At 36.8% G+C, this 19815-nt stretch overlaps 2 protein-coding genes across 5 annotated transcripts in view; one reads left to right on the plus strand and one right to left on the minus strand.

The window, feature by feature from the left end:
• Utx (Utx histone demethylase) overlaps window positions 1-3571 on the plus strand; it is a 45745-nt gene extending 42174 nt beyond the window's left edge. For both annotated transcript variants that reach the window (XM_090102613.1, XM_090102614.1), the window contains one exon: window positions 627-3571. In XM_090102613.1, coding sequence (XP_089958739.1) covers window positions 627-2196 — 1570 coding nt within the window. In that variant the 3' untranslated portion in view covers window positions 2197-3571. The remainder of the gene's footprint in view (window positions 1-626) is intronic.
• A 4670-nt stretch (window positions 3572-8241) lies between these two features.
• Window positions 8242-14003, minus strand: Shc (SHC-adaptor protein). 3 transcript variants are annotated; one of them, XM_090103353.1, is made up of 10 exons: window positions 13908-14003; window positions 13595-13811; window positions 13447-13517; window positions 13136-13370; window positions 11733-11896; window positions 10925-11101; window positions 10167-10267; window positions 9635-9792; window positions 8985-9107; window positions 8242-8531 (listed from the first exon to the last, which is right to left on the minus strand). In XM_090103353.1, exons 2-10 carry the CDS (start codon window positions 13688-13690, stop codon window positions 8403-8405), a joined length of 1254 nt encoding a protein of 417 aa, XP_089959479.1. In that variant the 5' UTR covers window positions 13691-13811; window positions 13908-14003; the 3' UTR covers window positions 8242-8402. The 3 variants fall into 3 exon arrangements, with proteins under 3 accessions (XP_089959479.1, XP_089959482.1, XP_089959481.1); XM_090103356.1 differs by having other exon boundaries at window positions 13595-13828; window positions 13908-13974; XM_090103355.1 differs by having other exon boundaries at window positions 13595-13997.
• Between the last annotated feature and the right edge of the window lie 5812 nt (window positions 14004-19815).

Consider the following 19815-nt stretch of genomic DNA (forward strand, 5'->3'; position numbering starts at 1 on the left):
TTTAGGTAACCTTCACCTTAATACCCTACACGGTTCCATTGTGAACAAATTTTATGTACATTTTTTTTGTAAGTATATTGATTACGAATTAACATTATTTTATACAAAAGTAAGGAATTATACATTCCACGCGTTTCGTATCTGTTTTTATATGCTTTGCATTTTTTAATTGTTTGCCACGATGTCTTCAAAACTGCCGAGAATCTTGCCGGGTCTGCTCGGTAGATGAGTTCCGAACCGGCGTGTAGATTGTAGATACCCTCCAATCGATCCCGTGCGCTTAGTTGAGCTTATTTTTATTGATTTCCTTATTATTTTGGTAATCAGATAAAATCGTACGAGTGTAGAGAACTCAGTTGTTAATGGACGGAGAGGTATAATTACAAAATAATAATCATTGATATAAGAATTAGTAAAGTCGATTAAAATCAATTTTATTGTTGTAGGTATCGATTTAGGAAAGTTTGTAAATCGTAGGAAGCTTCTCCGTTACTTATAGGACATACGACATTTTTTGTGGGTGTAAATCTGATTACCGTATGATTTCAATGATTTGTTAATTCGGTGGGGTTTTTATTTGAAAGCTTACCTTCGAGCGGTTCACTTACGAGCGACATATTTTGCAGAGATAACGCGGGCACAGCGTCCTCGTGGTCGGTGCTGGGCGAGGCTTGTGGCCCGCCCTTACCGCCCGGCGTGCCGGCGCCGCGCCTGGCGCCCGAGCAGCTGGCCCCGCCCGCGCCCTTCGTGTACGTGGAGTCCAAGCGCGACGCCTTCTCGCCGCAGCTGCAGGACTTCTGCCTCAAGCACCCCATCGCCGTCGTGCGCGGCCTCACCGCCGCGCTCAAGCTCGACCTCGGCCTCTTCTCCACCAAGACGCTCGTCGAGGCGTGGCCCGACCACGCGGTCGAGGTGCGCACGCAGCTCATGCAGTCGGCCGACGAGAACTGGGACCCGAGCGGGCGCCGCCGCGTGTGGGCCTGCGCCTCGCACCGCTCGCACACCACCGTGCGCAAGTACGCGCAGTACCAGGCCGGCTCGTTCCAGGAGTCGCTGCGCGAGGAGCGCGAGCGCGGCGCCGGCCCGCCGCTCGCCGGCGCGCTGTCCGACTCGGACGGGCGCGAGTCGGGCTGCGGGCCCGCCAAGCGGCGCCGCGGGGCGCGCATGTTGCGCTTCGGCACCAACGTGGACCTGTCGGACGAGCGCAAGTGGCGCCCGCAGCTGGCCGAGCTGCAGAAGCTGCCGGCCTTCGCGCGCGTCGCCTCCGCCGCCAACATGCTGTCGCACGTCGGCCACGTGATCCTCGGCATGAACACGGTGCAGCTGTACATGAAGGTGCCCGGCAGCCGGACGCCCGGCCACCAGGAGAACAACAACTTCTGCTCGATCAATATCAACATCGGCCCGGGAGATTGCGAGTGGTTCGGCGTGCCGGACGCGTACTGGGGCGGCGTCAAGGAGCTGTGCGACCGCCACGGGCTGTCGTACCTGCACGGCTCGTGGTGGCCGGACCCGGAGGAGCTGCGCGCGCACGGCGTGCCCGTGTACCGCTTCACGCAGCGGCCCGGCGACCTCGTGTGGGTGAACGCGGGCTGCGTGCACTGGGTGCAGGCGACCGGCTGGTGCAACAACATCGCGTGGAACGTCGGGCCGCTGACGGCGCGCCAGTACTCGCTCGCGCTCGAGCGCTACGAGTGGAACAAGATCGAGAACTTCAAGTCGATCGTGCCGATGGTGCACCTGACGTGGAACCTCGCGCGCAACATCCGCGTGTCGGACCCGCGCCTGCACCGCGCCATGCGCCTGTGCCTGCTGCAGACGCTGCGCGCGGCGGCCGGCACGCTGGCGGCCGTGCGCGCGCGCCACGTGCCCGTGCGCTTCCACGGACGCGCGCGCGGCGAGGCGTCGCACTACTGCGGCGCGTGCGAGCGCGAGGTGTGGCACGCGCTGCTGGTGCGCGAGCACGAGAAGCGGCACGTGGTGCACTGCCTGGCGTGCGCGCGCCGCGCCAGCCCCGCGCTGCAGGGCTTCCTGTGCCTGGAGGAGCACCACATGGAGGAGCTGGCGCAGGTGTACGACGCGTTCACGCTGCACCGCCCCGCGCCGCTACACCCCCCCGCCCCGCAGCACCCCCCCGCCCCGCAGCACACCCCGGTGCCGCAGCTCGTGCCAGCGCCGCCGCCGACGCCCGACTGAGCACTCCCGCGGCTCACGAACACCCTCTCGGTTTAAGTTTCCGGCTAGGAGCACGCTAGTTGAATCCCCGACGACCAACTGTAGTGATAGGCGTTTGTCGCGATCTATTTTTAATACCCGGCGCTCGGTTGTAAAATTGTTACTCGAAATTAATATTTTTATGGACGACGCGATTTTGTAACTAGATAAGGTTTACACTTTAAACGCTCCTCGATCACTTTTGTAATTGTGTGAGATATTCGTAACGACGAGTCAATTCGACGGCGGATTCGCCGGCCGTAGTAGGTTAACTGTTAGTGTTAGCGGCGACCTCCGACGGCGAGCGTGAGACGGTTTCCCGGTTAGCGGAGGGAGGATTCTGTAAAGCGGAGGTCGCCCCGTAATATGGTCTCATGTACTCGAGTGTTCACCACGTTAAGTGTATTATTTTTGTATAGAAGCATATTTATTTATTTCGTCTGTACGACTCGTTCGACTTCAGTAGGGTAGTCTGCATAGCGAATTAGCACTAAGAGAGAGGCACGGAGAGGCTCTGCGTTTTAGGAGGGTCTGGCGAACAGTGCTGAAATGTCCCAAAGAATGTTTTATACTCGCGTAGGCAAATTGGGGAATCGCACTTTCAAACGATTTATTCTTGTTTGGGATCTGACTGTATTAAATTGTAATGGACGATGGGCGAGCCGATTTCGTGACGCTAATATTAACTTATTCGGACGTGGCTTTTATTATATCGAAATTTAATGAAATGTGTCGGTCCGGTACAGATTCATCGTGCATAATATTTAGGTGAAAATGCTAAGTTATATTTAATTTTATTGCATGTTATTTTTAATTTAGCGTCTGTGAAAATCGGCTTTAGTGAAATTTGGATTGGATTGTAATGAAATTAGGCGTAATTTTTGGCTCGATGTAAATTAGAATGGATAGATGGATAGTAAAGGAAAGCTCGTTCTCGGCGCGGTGTCGTCAAGAAGCTTATATCTAATACACTGGAGATTTCAGTATGAACATTAACTTGTAACAAGAAAATATGACCTTGAATGACGCCTGTATGTTTTTTTTATCCCTTTCACACCTAGGTAGTTAATTAGGTGTGAAAGGGATAAAAAACAATTATAATGTTCATAATGAAATCTCCAGTGTATTAGATATAAGCTTTTTGGGTGTCGTTATTTCTTTGGAAGTTTTATGTATGTTGTGAGATTCGATGTTGATTGTGTTCTGCGCGTCGAGAGCCGAGACGCAGTGGTGGCATACGGAAGTGTTGGATTGTATAGCGAATACCGGTATCTATAAGTAATTATAACATCACTGCCATGTATGACCTTACTGTTTATACTGTAATATTAAATTTTTATTAAACATGTAATATGGATTTTGCTTTTTATTTTACCTCTATATACCGCTTTACGAAGTAAGACATAAAAATAAATCTGAGAAATGCGAAAAAGTACAAAATGAGACAGAATAATTTATCAAACTTCTTTTTTAATTTTTGTATGGGTTTCGGACCCTACCACAATTTGTGAATTCTGCAATTTACACATATTAGCCAATTTCTGGATCTGTTTCTTTGTTATGCTTATCTGTCAGATAATCTATATATAATTGAAAGTGTCAAACAGGCTATCAGATAATATGCACTAACGGTAAGAAGTGAAACCGGTCCTAAAATATTGAAAAATGAAACAAAATCCATATAATTTAACTACTCTCTTAATAATAACTGTCCGTTATGCTTTCATCCCTTGACCACTGAATCGATTTTGATAATTTTGTTATATTAAATACATACTTTGTATTTCTAGCTGTCATATTCAAACCACTAAATCTAAACCTCTTTTCATGAAATAGATCTCAGTACAAGGAAGTGTAGGAATTAATTATAAAAAAACAAATGCAAGGTTTTTGCTTTCTCACATATATTTTCTTTACCATCTACTCTAAAAGATCCATCATTAACACTACCAATAAAATTGTACATACGGATACATTAATCATTTTTCAGATTAGGTAGTCGAGTACTATGGCTATGAATATTATATTTTTACTTATACATGGATTGCTCACCAGTTTCACTTTCTATTTTCTATAATTTTTAGATATTTCTATAATTTTTAACAGTGAGGGAGACAATCTTCTTTTATCAGACTAGCTGTAGATAGATAAATACTAGCTCCCCGGCAAACGTTTTTCTGCCTTACTCTGCCTTACACTTAGGGTTATGAAAAATAGATTTTGGCAGATTCTCATATCTATTTAAGAGGCACACAATATGTTATAAGAATCGGTCCAGCAGTTTCGGAGGATGATTGTACTATGCTGGCATAGATTCATTTGATCATTTCATTATCCACATAATATAGATATTTTCTCTTTTTCATACATACTGTGTACAAATAATGTGAATAATACAAAATAGCCTCTATAGATCATAGAGACAAAAATTTATCTTTCAAGTCAAGGAAAGGAATTGTCATTTAGGTATCTGAATCCGGAGAGGTGTAAGAAAAACAACATTTACATTGATATTCTTTATTACTACATCACATACGTAATACATTAAATACAAACGTCTAAATATATCTTAGGCTTACTAAGATTCAACATCAAGTGCAATGAATAATGCAAAAATACTATACTTATGATAAGAAAGGAATTCTGCAGTCACAGAAATCTTAAAGCATAAAGAATGACACAATGTTACAAATCACAAGGCATTGATAGACGGAAGGAAGATCCACGTAAATTTAATAAAAAATCATGTACATGAATTCAATAAAATTAGCTAAATCGAGCAAATTTATAATAGTAACTTTCAATATGGATATGTTATATACTTTCAATATGGTATGTAACTGTGTTTACACGATTCGTTAAGATGGTAAATTTATTAACATTAGTTAGTCGTTCTTATATAAATAGGGTATTTGTTTGTGAAATTGCAATTATTTCACTCATGTTTCATTCCCATCGATCGGAGAAAATCGAGCCACCTTTTATTCAGTCCTATGATAAAATATCATCACGCAGATATTTATGTATACAGTTAAATATAATGGTATTTATTTAAGTAAGCTTTCATAGCACCTATAGTTATGTCACATTTATATTGTGAACTATCTTAAAATACATGATACAAACATTAAAAATTCGTGCAATAATTATGTATAATTTAAAATTAATTAAGAGAGCGTGGAATGAATACAAATTAAAAATGCAGATCATATAAAAATATGTCGTATATGATTAGAAAACTAAGTTTTTCTCAAAAATTCTCTCGTTTGGCATTGTGATTGCACATAATCATTTATACATTCTAAATAATCGAGTTAAACTGATCTTACATCTAACGAAAATACATTAGCTATAATTATAATAAAATAGCAATAAAATATTTGATACCTAATAGTAACAATCATCATTATTATATGTGGGGTTTTTGACTTCGATCAATTTAAAACAACTAGATACACAATCCTATAAAACGAACTTAAACTGAAAAGAAAGGATTTAATTCCTCAAGAAAGGATTTTTTACCACCATAGTTAGCTGTTCAGTACACGCGAAATAAATTCAACCTTATTAGTATGAATTAAGGTCGGATTTACAAATCATCGTTGATTGTGTATGTAGTTGTTACAAAGGATTTTTACTTCCATTCTTCACTTCTTACTGTCAAACTTTCACACAAATCCTTACTTCAATCCCACTTTACGTCACATTATATAATAATTACAAACAAACAAAATTCCGTTTTTTGTTTTTCCCCTGCATGTACGTTACCTCCATTTGTACATATTAAAATGCAATGTTATTATTTTTTTTTATCTGAATTAAACATAAAATTACGTATAAAATGGTTTACGGTCAATTATAAATAATATGCATATGAGAATAAAAAATGAAAATGTCATAAATTTATCATTTGGAAGACATAATTCGATGAAACTATAACATATTATAATATTATAACTTTATTTTATTTTTATTTATTTTATTTATTTAAACATGATTATCTATTGATTAAGTAATGTAATAATTATCAGTGCTTAATAATATTATAATTTGTATATAAATCATTTAAAAGAGGCCTTTTAACATACAACTTTGTTTAACAATTGAAATAAAAATATACACTGTGCAAAAAATTAGGCCTGTATTATTTATATTTGAGAAAATAAGTTTCGTTATGTAAATGCAGTAACAATCTCATAATCAGATTTTGTTTTACTTTGATACAAATACGATAACATTTAAAGATACTATAATATGTATTAATGGTTATTCCCATACTAATATTATAAATGCGAAAGTAACTCTGTCTGTCTGTCTGATACTTAATGAATTGAACGGGAACTATGCAGGTTTTCCTTTGACTGCGCGGGCGAAGCCGCGGGCGGAAACCTAGTTAATAATAATTCGTATATGGGACCTGTGCGGTTTTAGTTTTTATAGATTTAAATAAACGATAAGTTTCTCTCTCCAGAGAGAAAAAAAAAGTCTTGTAGGGTAGACCCTACAAGACTTTTTTAATGTTTTATAAGGTTACCTACTATTGGAGCAAAGGATCAATTTCAAAAGGAAAGTAGCAATAGCTAATATGGATTTATTATTGTGCTTGACAATTTTTTTTAAGTGTTAACCAAGAAAATGTCTCTTCAATTGCATTCAAAATATTTAATGTGGAACGAGGATAACATTTTATAAGCACTTCTATTTACTGGGGCCTTAGACAAAGTAACAATTAAAAAACGATAACGAAGTTAGAAAAGGAAAAATGTATGGGATTGACATTAGATAGACCACGTGATCTAACGCGGCGTATGTCAATCCCATACATTTTTGCCTTTTCTAACTTCGTTATCGTTTTTTAATTGTTAAAGTGTCTAAGGCCCCTGCCCCCCTAGTCAAGTGGCTTTCTGTTAGCGTAGCGTTCAATAGAATAGACTACGAATGTATGAGATTGACGTAACCTGTAGCTACGTTTATCTACAGCCTACGTCAATCTCATACATTCGTAGTCTATTCTATTGAACGCTACGCTAACAGAAAGCCACTTGACTAGGGGGGCTGGTCCGCTATTCTAACGCTAAATTGTGCAACTTTCAAGAACTAACATTTAAAACATTTATTAGATTTAACGAGAAAAGTTTGCGCGTTTTTAATTTTGAGCATCTAAACTATAGAGATATTTTTACACTAAACATCTGTGCATTTTTCTACCTACTTTTAAATGATATGAATAACCAAAAACGTTACATATTCTTGAAAAATAAGTAAGTTATATGAAGGATACATTAATATTGTAAGAGAACATAATAATATACTATCTACACGTCATAGAATATAAAATGTATATGTTTCATCACGGAATACAAAACAAAGTATTTAAAAAAAATCATCCCACTTCTGAATATACTAAAGTTTCATACAATTTTCATATTCTTAAAGTGTTATGTGCACATTTGTGTAAATATTTCAGTGAAATTAATTGCACAGTGAACGCACGATCTTTTACTTTATTTTTCTAAATATTATATGTAAAATTACATACATTTTAAATACGATTTGTCGCGATCGATTCTGTGGAAAAATACATGTGGCACTCGAAGACAGCCGCGGTAAAGCTATTGCATCGCTGTGCCGGTTGGAGTGGGGGGTGTTAGGTTTTTTCGTTACGGAATTTTTACATTCGGTCGCCGCGCTCAAAGTCTGAGATAAAAGCTATACAATAGCTTAAAAAATGGTACAATACATGTTTAAAATACCTGTTTAATATTCCGTGAATATTATTAAATTAAATGCATAACAGTACTTTACATTGACCCTTATGTCTTTTATAATAAAGAATAAATTGTATAAACAACACTTTTAGTACCTTGTGAATTCTTAGAATATACAGGGCAAAGAAGACAATATTATATATATTTACTATGATTCTTATAGTAAGTATTTATGCATTGAGTTGAACAAATTTAAATATTTTGTAATTTAAGTATTAGATAAGAAAACAAATTGAAAAAAAGGAATAAAGACTCACGCATGCATAGATTTAGAACCCGTTTTTCAATTTCAGTCACTTAAATTTTTTAAACATTCTTTGGTTCAATACATATACACATAATTTTCAAGTTATATTGTCTTCTCTGCCCAGTATAATTATATCGATTATATTTCGTCCTATATTTATAAGTTTATAACATTTATGTAGATCGCAGAACAGGTTTACGCAACAAAAGTGCTGAATCAGCAGACACAATGGGCAGCTCGTTGGTGCAGTGGTATTTTATTAGATGCGGTACACTTTCGAACACGCGGTCTTTGGTTCGTACCTGGAAATCATTGGTAAGTTTAATTGGCTTTGCAACCTGTAATTTAAACAATAGTGTGCCTGTTCGAATTTTTCAAATTAAAGTTGATTTTTGAAAATATGTTTTATTAATTTTAGGATGAATTGAGAAAAGAGTATTTATAAAATTTATTTTAAATATTTTATTCATGTCGTTGTGAATAAGAGATAGACACGAACTGATTCTCTAAAATCTAATATTCTCTTACGTTTTCTTGTAACACAAACCCACATAAAAATAACCCACTGGCTTATTCAGTTTATATATATTTGTGTGTAATTTGTGTAATTCGTGTCTATAACACAGCATCCACAATTGCAGTTTTAAGTATGAGTTTGTCTATGCGTGTGCATACATGCGTCTGTGTGTATCCATGTGTGTATAGTGTCCGTATTTCCATCTCTCTGTCTGTTATATGTATGTATGTAAGCTCACCACGCCATTAGGATCCACAAGTAACAGATGCTTGTGAGCTCCGCGCCGTGCGCCCGTCAGCACAAACTGGCCCGCGCACGCGCTAGACTCGCGCACCAGGAACTGTCCGTCCTCTACTACCAGCTGGAAGTTGAACGGAGTAATTTTTAGTACGTAATAATAAAAAAAGACGGGTTGCACTCCGGGAGTGCCGGCAGAAGTGAAAACTTGATTATTAACGTTCAGCATGTTTGATATTTTGGAATGGTATCCGTCTTACGCATGGAATATAGCTAAAAAAAAAAGTCCGTCTTACGCTTTTTTTACGCGAGTTTAAGATTTTATACCCAACGCCGCTAAAGAAGTTTTCACTTCAAAAATAATGACGCCTTTGCTATTTTTGTACCAGGTCCATCAAATCATATATTTTAAGAATTCAAAAGCGCTTGAAGTTTATTTGATTGAATACATTTTTGAAGTTTGAAAAGATGTATTTCTATCGGCGTTTGTAGCGCCATGGAACTAGGGCTCGCGAGCCAACAGGGAAGCTTCACATAAGATACTCACCCGTAATGGAGATAGTGCAATGGAAACTAAGCTCGCGGGCAGGCAACGTCGCCCGAACCCTTAACTTTAAAAAAACATGCTTTGTGACGTCACACTATACTCACCCGTTCCGCTGCACTCCTCGATATAGCCCCATGGAACCAGGGCTCACGGGCCAACAGGGCCGCTTGTGCACTTGGCCCTAATGGCTCGGGTTCAGGCGCGCCGGGGGAAGTAGCGGGGGAGGGGGACGATGACGTCATCGGTGCCGCTGTGAACGGTTCTGGAACGAGATAGACATAGCTATCTATACTAATATTATGAAAAGGTTTATATGTATGTATGGTTTTCACGCATAAACTATTGGACCGATTTTGATGAAATTTGGCACAGATAATTTTTAGACCCTGAGAAAGAGCATACGACTACCTTTTATTGCGAAATATGTACCACGGGCGAAGCCGGGGCGGACCGCTAGTTTTTTATAATGTGTTTTATACCTATCTGGTACAGTTTATTAAAATTAGGAGTAACAATTTGAAAAAATGCTTGTTTTCTGCTAAAAAACCATAAAACAAGATAAACATTTTATAGATTGTAAGTAAGGATTTATCCTATAATACTCTAAATATTTAGTGTTATTAAATCAATACTTACGCATATCGAAAATATCAGTGTGATGGTTGGGTAGTAGTGCAGTAGGCGGCGTTCTGGGAGGCGGAGTCTGGTTTACGTAGTGTCGCACACTTTCTTCACAACTAAAATAAACACATGGAAGCAAAATAAGTATTATATTAGATTACTTTTAAGTAAGAACACGACATATTATTATGTATCAAACACAACACATCACATTTATCAATACAAACATAATATTATCCTCATTCCTTGTTTATATGTATTATAAAATGAATTACACATATTCAATTTCAATACGTACATTACCCATATCATTTGTAAACTGAATAATAACTATGTTAGTTACAAATCTATACTATTATTATAAAGCTGAAGTTTGTTTGTTTGAACGCGCTAATCTCAGGAACTACTTGACCGATTTGTAAAATTCAGTGTTGGATAGCCCATTAATTTATCGAGGAAGGCTATAAGTAGGCTTATTATATATCATCACGCTAAGACCAACAGAAGCGGTACCACGCGGAGCGCAGCTAGTATTATTTACGAGTTAATAATAAAAAATTGGTTGTCTGTAAAGTCGGTTTACTGACGATAGTTGAACGTGACAACGTCCGATTGTGCTTCTTTGTCGCTCGTTTCGCGCTCTCGCTTGCACATCAAGCCTTAACATGGAATGCCTCAGAGCGAGGTAACGCCGCATGAGTCATGTTTTTTCGTGCGTGCAGCTGGCTCTATCGAATTATAAGACGTTGTCACGTCAAAAACAATGAACTCACGAGGATATAGGCGCCAACGAGGCTAGCGGAGGAGGCGGTGGGTGTCTATGCTGAGATATCGGCGGCACCGGCTCGGGCGGGATCTTGTCCGGCATGTCGTTGTAGTACTCTCTGTCCTCTAGGCATGTGACGTCACTCGCCGCCGTGCTGAGCAAGCGAGAGCCGTTTATGTTTATCCTGTGAATAATTGGGTATGACTTTATGATAAGAGTAATTACTTATTAGTGTAGTTGTGAAGTGTCAAGGCACATCCGAATGGAACGAAGTTAGTAAAGTAACTGGCTGGTTTTCTATGAGAGAGAGTGAGGCAGATAGAGAAACATGCGAACGCCCCTCAGCAAACAACTATAGAAAAAGTATTGTTATAACTTTTGGTCCACCATTTACTAAAGAGATGACTTAATCAAACGGTTGATTACAACTACACACATACTAATCACTTTTATACTGACCTTTTGAATAATGAATATGTCCCTAATTTATTCTAATCATAGGATATTTTTTAAGAAATGCATGACTGATATTTATTGATAATTGATGATCAATGCATAGCAATGCATGACTCGTTGCAATAATATATTGGAATTCTTTTTAACATTTTTTCGAGAATTCGCATGATTCATAATATTATGAGGAAATTACCACATATGGCTATATGGGATTTAATCTTTAAAATAAAACTTATGAATTTTGGAAAATAAGGAATTTAACGGATTTTAAACGCAATTTATTTGTGCAGTTTTGTTTATTGTGTGTGACTTTAATTTAATTTAACACTGCGTAAAATCAATCACAAGAAAGTACTTACGAATTTGGTTTAGTGAGAAACTCTTTGAATCTCAGTTCAAAAGCTTGTCCGATAGTGGCTATAACATCTTGAGCTAGTCGCCCGCCACATTCAAGCACATAGCAAGCTCTCCATTCAGTGGGCGGTGCTGATTTAGCCACATACGCTACAAAATCTAGTGAGTCCTGTAAAAGAGACATATTATTAGCACTAATATATTGAATTCTAGATAAGTTCTTGAGTTTATTGACAACATTGTACAGTTTATCTATTACCAGGGTTGTTACAAAAAAACATTGTTGTTTAAAACATCATGTTTAAAACAAGTTTAATCCGTCAGTCCTCGGATCACAGACACAATAGAAAATCTATTGTGTCTCGGCCCGATCGGGCCGCTCGGTGGTAAATGGGTTAAAACAAATTGTAAAAAAAACATGTTTTTTTCCACCTGTTTTAAATCAATGTTTTATACATAAAGAGACATATTATTAGCACTAATATATTGAGTTCTAGATAAGTTCTTGAGTTTATTGACAACATTGTACAGTTTATCTATTAGTTCTATTACTAGCTGCTCCGCGCGGTTTCACCCCCGTGGCTCCACATCTGTTGGTCGTAGCGTGATGATAAAATAGCCTATAGTCTTCCTCGATAAATGAGCTATCTAACACCGAAAGAATTTTTCAAAACGGACCAGTAGTTCCCGAGATTAGCGCGTTCAAACAAACAAACCCTTCGGCTTTATAATATAAGAATAGATTTATATCTTTAGATATCTTTGTATCCAAAGCTAGCTTCTTGTATTAATTGTCAAGTTTTGGTTATATTCCTCAATTCGTAATTTAATTTCCTTGTTCAATAAATGATTTATTTATTTATTTATTTTATTAAATATCATCTGCTCATATAGAATAAGAAATACAGTGCTGTTTTATTAATTAAACAGGATATGGACAAGCAAGAGACTATCTAATAATAAGACTTAAGTTTTACTTTTATTTTGGCAGAGATGGAACACCAGACTTTTTAGGATATTTTTGTTGTAATTTTCAAATGAAAAATTGTAGTGATAATGAAGATTGAGATAGCATGTGATACAGATCTGATATGATTTAATTAAGTATAGATTTTATTAAGATTTTATAAATAATTTGAATTAAAATACATTTTTAACTTCTTACAACATTCATTGTATCCTATTGTATCCTGAATAGAACAACATGATCAATACAAGAACAATACATATTGTTTTTTATCAACTAAGAACAAAACATATAGACACACACAGATCTATCATTGACCCAATTAACCTTATATTTTTATTGGCAGATAACTAAACAACTGCAGAAAGTTGCATAAGAATATATTATGTATGTTAAGTCCTTACATTAACCTATAAGCATTTAGAATTTATATGAACAAACCTGATCTCCACCGGACGCAAATGAAACTCGTGGCATATCATGACGAGCGATTGTTTCACCACCTTCTAATGCAGCTAGTGTTATTGCTCTCGACGACACTGTGAGGGCCACATTAGAACCAGAATGTGACATTCTCGGCCTGGGAGCGAGGGCACACGCCGCCGCTTGGCATATACGACGCTTTTTGTCTGCAGTTCTTAAGCCTGCAGCTGCACACACTCGGGCAATGCATTCTCTGGAAAAATACACATGTTTCAATGTTTTATTCTATTTAAATAATCATGAAAAGATAGACATTGGTTAATACTCACTTGGCTACTTGTGATCTTGTTTCAAAATCCAATTTCTTCATTGATGTCATAACTTCCATGCATCCTATGTACTATAAATATAAAATTGTTATTACCTCAAATAAAATTAAACACTGAATTGAATGCATAAATTATGCAGTTGTCTTACCCGCACTGCGTAAGTGATTCCATCGCTTGCCAAAACAGAGTCTGGGTGAAGCCACCCCCTAGCCGGTTTTGCGACAAATGGCCCATTTTCCGCCATTTCGTCATTCAGATTCTAGTCGTTCACCTCAAAATGTTTTATTTTCTTTTTTACACCTCGCCTACTCCCAACTAATAACTTTCATTGTGATTCAAATCAATTCAGGTCGTCATTGTAGATGCTAAAAAGTTTTAAAAGCTTTTGTATAACAATGATTTTTCGACGTGGAAAAATAATTTAATTATATAAAAACACATTCCAGATAGTTTTAACTCACCAACTAAATAAAACTTTACTGTAAATATTACTTTTCCCTTGAAAATCAAAAGGCAAACTTTTTGACAAGATTTCTATGACTCTGAATTGAGTGACATTGTCATAATGACAGGAAACAATTTTTTGATGCAAATGTCACATGCTAAAAGCGGTACATGTTATATGGCAATAATTTAATTTAAATAATATTACTTATCTCTAGCTATTCGTGTGATGAAAATTACATAATATTTACATCCTATCCTTATTCTATCCTACTAATATTATAAATGCGAAAGTTTGTGAGGATGGATGTGTGTGTGTATATTTGTTACTCTTTCACGCAAATACTACTGAACCGATTACAATGAAATTTTGCACACATATAGAGGGTAACCTGGATTTACACATAGCATAGATAGGATAGTTTTATCCCGGAAATCCCACGGGAACGGAACTATGTGGGTTTTTCTTTAATAATGTTTCAATAGAATTTGTACTTATTCCTTCATTACTATAAAATAGGCACAGCAAGAACAGGCAGGAACAGACTAATATAGGTATATATCCTTATTTTGTTTTTCAAATGATGATCATTATTTGAATAACCTTCTCTATTTCTAATAATATAGTTCACAGATCTTCCCTATTCACGGAAACTCAATGATAGGAAGGGAAGGGAAAGGGATTTTAGATAGGTAGTTTTAAATAATCACAAAACTTAAGAAATAAGAAATTTTCAAGAAAGTTAAACATTGTGATACAAAACTTATAGTTTCAAATTACGATGTTGCAGACACAGTTTGATCCGGACATGAATTCATTTCCTCTGACTGATGAACTAGTTAAAGCATTCGTGATTTGGAATGTTGAATCAAGCAGAAATGCAATACCTAGTTTTGTTTTATTTTTTAGGGTCCTCTAGTTAGGTATAAAAATATATGACTGAATGTCTTTAGGAATTATTTTGCACGCCTCATAAGCGAAGCGTTGAGGTGGGTACTACTGTCACTTCGCGCAAAACATCTGATTTTTCAAACTTAAAATGTCTTTATGTATCATACATTGCACTTGTAAGATAATACATACACACACATATTAAGAAAAAACACTATTTTTAACGTTCATGATATTTTTGATGCCATTTTTGTTATTTAAACTAGTTTAAAAACAGTTTAAAAAAGTTCTGTCTTGGACGTCCGTGTGTCTGTATGTGCGGATCCTTTTTCTTGTTAACACGATAGCGACCGAAATACTTTACTAATCGAGTCTTTTTTTTTCTCTTACGCTTGAGTATGCTCAGGAATAGAACCCTTTCATTTTTCAGGGTCTGATTCGATGTGGTTTAATTGTTATTAAATAAACAAAAATAATAATTAATAAAGATTTATTAAAAAAAAATTATGAGGCGTGCACTTTTGGATTTTCCAAATTATTTTTTATTTACATTTTTGCACCTGGCTCAGCCCGGGTAGATATTTTTCGAATTTTAACACTTTATCGATTGCATTTTAAAGTGGATGTATGGTCTAATCTTGATCAAATCGGAGAGAAGTCCAACAAAGAAAGTAATTAAGATCTGTTAAGCCGTTCTTGAGTTATTAGCCGTCTAACTATAGCCATCTATAGCGCAACATTATTTTCTTATCGGATCCTGTAGTCTTTAATTTCTAAATACCACATTGGAAGTTTTTTCTTTTTAAAGAATACCATATTAAAATTATTATTTTTGTTATAATATCAGCTTTGACGCTATAAAACAATAAAATGTTGTATGAAAAGGCTTAAAAGAATCAACAAATGCGGCCTGTATCGGCCACCCCAATATATTATGTAGGTATAACCTATTCGTATTTTGTACACTGCAATTAGTTCTTTGTTGGAATGTTTTAGGTCATTACCCCTATTCACAGTGAAATAAAATACCATTCGGATTTATGCCTTAACATTTTTTTAAAACTTATGTTTTTTTCATATTGAAATTCCATATCTAGGTACTTATATCGAAAAAAAAAATACGCAAAATGTAAGTTGAAAAAATTAATTTTACATCTTAAAACAAATAATTGATTTCTTAAATACATTAATTTATTAAATACTAGCGACCCGCCCCGGCTTCGCACGGGTGCAATGCTGATACTAAATACACTACAGAAAAATTGTGAACGTTGTATAGGTATAAAAATATAGCGGCCCGCTCCGGCCTCCGGCATCGCACGGGTATAAAATACATAGCCGGGCGGCCGCAAACGCTACGTCCTGCAATTTTTAAATCTGTAATATCTTCGAAAATATTCACTTAAATCATACGGTGTAAAGTATAGATCTATATTAAATGAACAATGTATCCATGGTATTTAATTGGTTAAGGATTAATGCTGTATTGGTTAAAATCGCTTCGAAAATTAGCCATTATTTGTCGTAAAAAGTAAATGACAAAAAAAAGTTATTGTGGGTTATCCATAAGAGATAGACATATACCATCGCGGACTTTTCTGTAGACCTTTTCAATGTGTATAATACTTAGTACATACATTATTTTGATAAAACTCGTAGGGTTCAGCCTGCGTTTGCAATGTAAGCGGAATAAATGTAATTTTTTACGACATCACATTAGAAACCTCAAAAATAACAGTACTTCTCCACTACTTAATGGATGTTATTATACATATAAACCTTCCTCTTGAATCACTCTATCTATTAAAAAAAACCGCATCAAAATCCGTTGCGTAGTTTCAAAGATTTAAGCGTACAAAGGGACATAGGGACATAGGGACATAGGGACATAGGGACAGGGAAAGCGACTTTGTTTTATACTATGTAGTGATTTATATTTGACATCCTTAAGGCCCCTCGCCTTTAGACAGAGTGTGTGAAAATCATCAGCTGAGAAATCTATCTAAGGAACTTCCGGATTAAGCAAAGTATAATATATGTATATACTTACTATAGATGCATATTTCAAAATATTTACTCTTATAATATTACCTATAGTGTAGTAAGTGCATTAAATAATAATTAAAAGTAATTAACAACGTAAATTTATACCTACTCAGTAGTCAGTGTGTACTACATTTACCTACCTACACAAAAATTATTACTTATTTATTTTTAATCATATCGCATCGTTTAGAATTATGAAAATAAAAATTGTGATAAAAATGTTTTGATAAATCGAAGCCGATTTAAACGACATGAGAGCAAAAAACAGTAATTTGTGAAATTCGTGAAGTCAGCGGTGGATAAACGTTTACTTTTATTGTCAAATCAACCCCAGGACATTAGCAGAATAGCCGCCTCGAGAGTTGAGATACAACCTCCGGGACGCGTTTACACCGAAGTGTAATGACTGCACGACTATAATCTATATCTCTTATATATAAAAATGAATCGCAAAATGTGTTGGTAAGCGCATAACTCGAGAACGGCTGAACCGATTTAGATAATTCTTTTTTTATTATATTCCTTAAAGTACGAGGATGGTTTTTATGTAGAGAAAACGTAAATATGTACCACGGGCGAAGCCGGGGCGGACCGCTAGTCTATATATAAAACTCAAAGGTGACTGATATAGTGATCTATCAACGCACAGCCCAAACCACTGGACGTATCGGGCTGAAATTTGGCATGCAGGTAGATGTTAGGACGTAGGCATCCGCTAAGAAAGGATTTCCCGAAATTCTTGCGGGAACGGGGAAAAACGGGGAAAAACGGGGATGCACGTACAAAGTCGTGGGCGGAAGCTAGTTCTCATATAAACTTTGCGCTCATAGCTCGTAAGAATTTTATTTAATGTCGTTTAATAGTTTGTATTGTGTTATAATAATGTGAATAAAAATGTACCCAGATGTGTTCGTTACATATTCCATTCTTCTATCAGTTTTCTAACAATACATATATACAAAACGTACGCAAAACTCAAATAACATTAATTTAAATAACATTTATTTAAATAAACAAGTATTTGTTGAACTGTTTGTGTATTTTATATTTAATAGCCATGTTTTAAAATAACCTATCTAAAAACAAAAAAAAAAAAAACATTGGATCCTACGCAATTTGAACGAACGTTGTAAATGCGGAAATCGTAGCTTCGTAGCCCGTAGCGTCGTAGATAGGGCGGGCGGGCGCGCGTGCGTGCGTCAGTGCTTTGCCGGCGACCGCCGCGTGTCGCCGTCCGCGCTCGGCATGCCAAACCACCCCCGCATTCTGCAACCGACTACACACCACGCGCCCCTGTAAGTACACAATATCCAACATTTTTAAAAATAGAATCCAACAAAACCATAGACAATATATACTTTTTAATTCAAAACTTTACGTTCGGATTCACGTGGATTGAGTGGCTGTATTCTCAACGCACAACAAATGAGCGGTTCGTTCGATAGCCCACTGCCCCTGTGAGATGTTTCCAAGTGAGCCCTCCTGAAGGGTTGTATGAATTCAGATTAAAAGCACAGTTATGAATGTTTGAGGTATTTGTCACCTCATCTAGAAAAAGGGGATTCTAAAAAAATAACACATTTCGTTATTGCCATGTCAACAAAATATGTATACCTAGTATGGTTATTTAGATTAATCTTATTATTGTAAAACGGGGTCGGCTGTAACTTAGTATTTACATTGTAATATACAAGATAATCGCCTTTGTATTTAATAAGTACGAGTAGTTAAACATTTTTATCGCGAAGATAGCTTTAAAAGAAACTACAGTTAAAAATAACTTATTTCTGTAATCGTAATAGACAGCAGAGAGTAATTGTTGCGAGTTGCTTTTATACTACAGAAATTGCTATAAAAACGAGCAACGAGCGATGTCAATGGATGCGACGTAATTAGCCTGATATCCCTGCAGCAGACATTTTCTACCCAGCATTTTCACTCAACATTTCATTTTTTCAAATAATACTCACCGCAAATGTGTTTTGTAGCCATTTCTCTCATATATTATAAACTTCGTTCGTCTAATTTTCGATAAGAATACTTAAGAAAGGATTAATATCTAAATTAGGCTCACCGCTCAATATAATTAGGCTTGGCTTGGCCTAAAAGCCTAATCACATTATGAATTTCTAGTACCTCAATAAGTAAAATATATATGTGTGAGCATATACCACATTATGTAATAGGCTTAAGACATTACGAAGAACGTTCGGAATGGTATAAGTAGCTGAGCTTTGACCGTAACAGTGCTGAGGTCGTTGCCTTTTATAACTTGGATAGTTTTGTTTTGGCACTCATTCAGAAATTGTTAGTCTAGGTCTAAAATATTAATGAACTTGTACGCTCAAGTTTGAATGCAAACAAGTGTCTGTGTATAAATGAGCAATCATTTTGCGCTAAATTATTTCATACATTTCTCTTCTTGGACATGGTCGTTTAATTTTTGTTTTAATCATATTTTGTCTATTTGTCTATTAAATCTACAGCTTACAATATAGGATGGTAATACATAAAAGCTTATAACACAGTACATACTACATTCAATCATCTTGGTGAATACTGAATATAAATGCAAGCGTATCAAAATATAGACACGTTATAATATGCAAATAAAGATAAGGGATTCAATATAAAAAGTCACTTTTACATACGTCTACATCAAATAATTTCATATTCTGCGAGATAGGGTTTTTCCTCACATTACAAGCCATCTCTCGCATAAATGAATACGTGATTTATTAATTAAGTCCCGCTGTCTTCATCCGCCTCTTGTTTTTAACATGTCAAGTCTCAGAGGTCATGGCACTTAGCCCGAAGTAATTTTATATTTTGTGGGTAAAATTCGTCGTGCAATACCATTGCAATACGCGATTTATTTCACAATTTGATTCGAGTGTTTCATTGTTGCTACGAGGAGCTTTCCATTCTTAAAATATAAGTGCTCTTCATTTTTATTTTATCTTTCAAAGAATAAGCGTGACGTTAGA

Source organism: Colias eurytheme, chromosome 6, assembly GCF_061535395.1.
Source record: "Colias eurytheme isolate Ceu_HAF_F1 chromosome 6, ilColEury1 Martin Lab GWU primary, whole genome shotgun sequence".
Taxonomy (NCBI): Eukaryota; Metazoa; Arthropoda; class Insecta; order Lepidoptera; family Pieridae; genus Colias; species Colias eurytheme.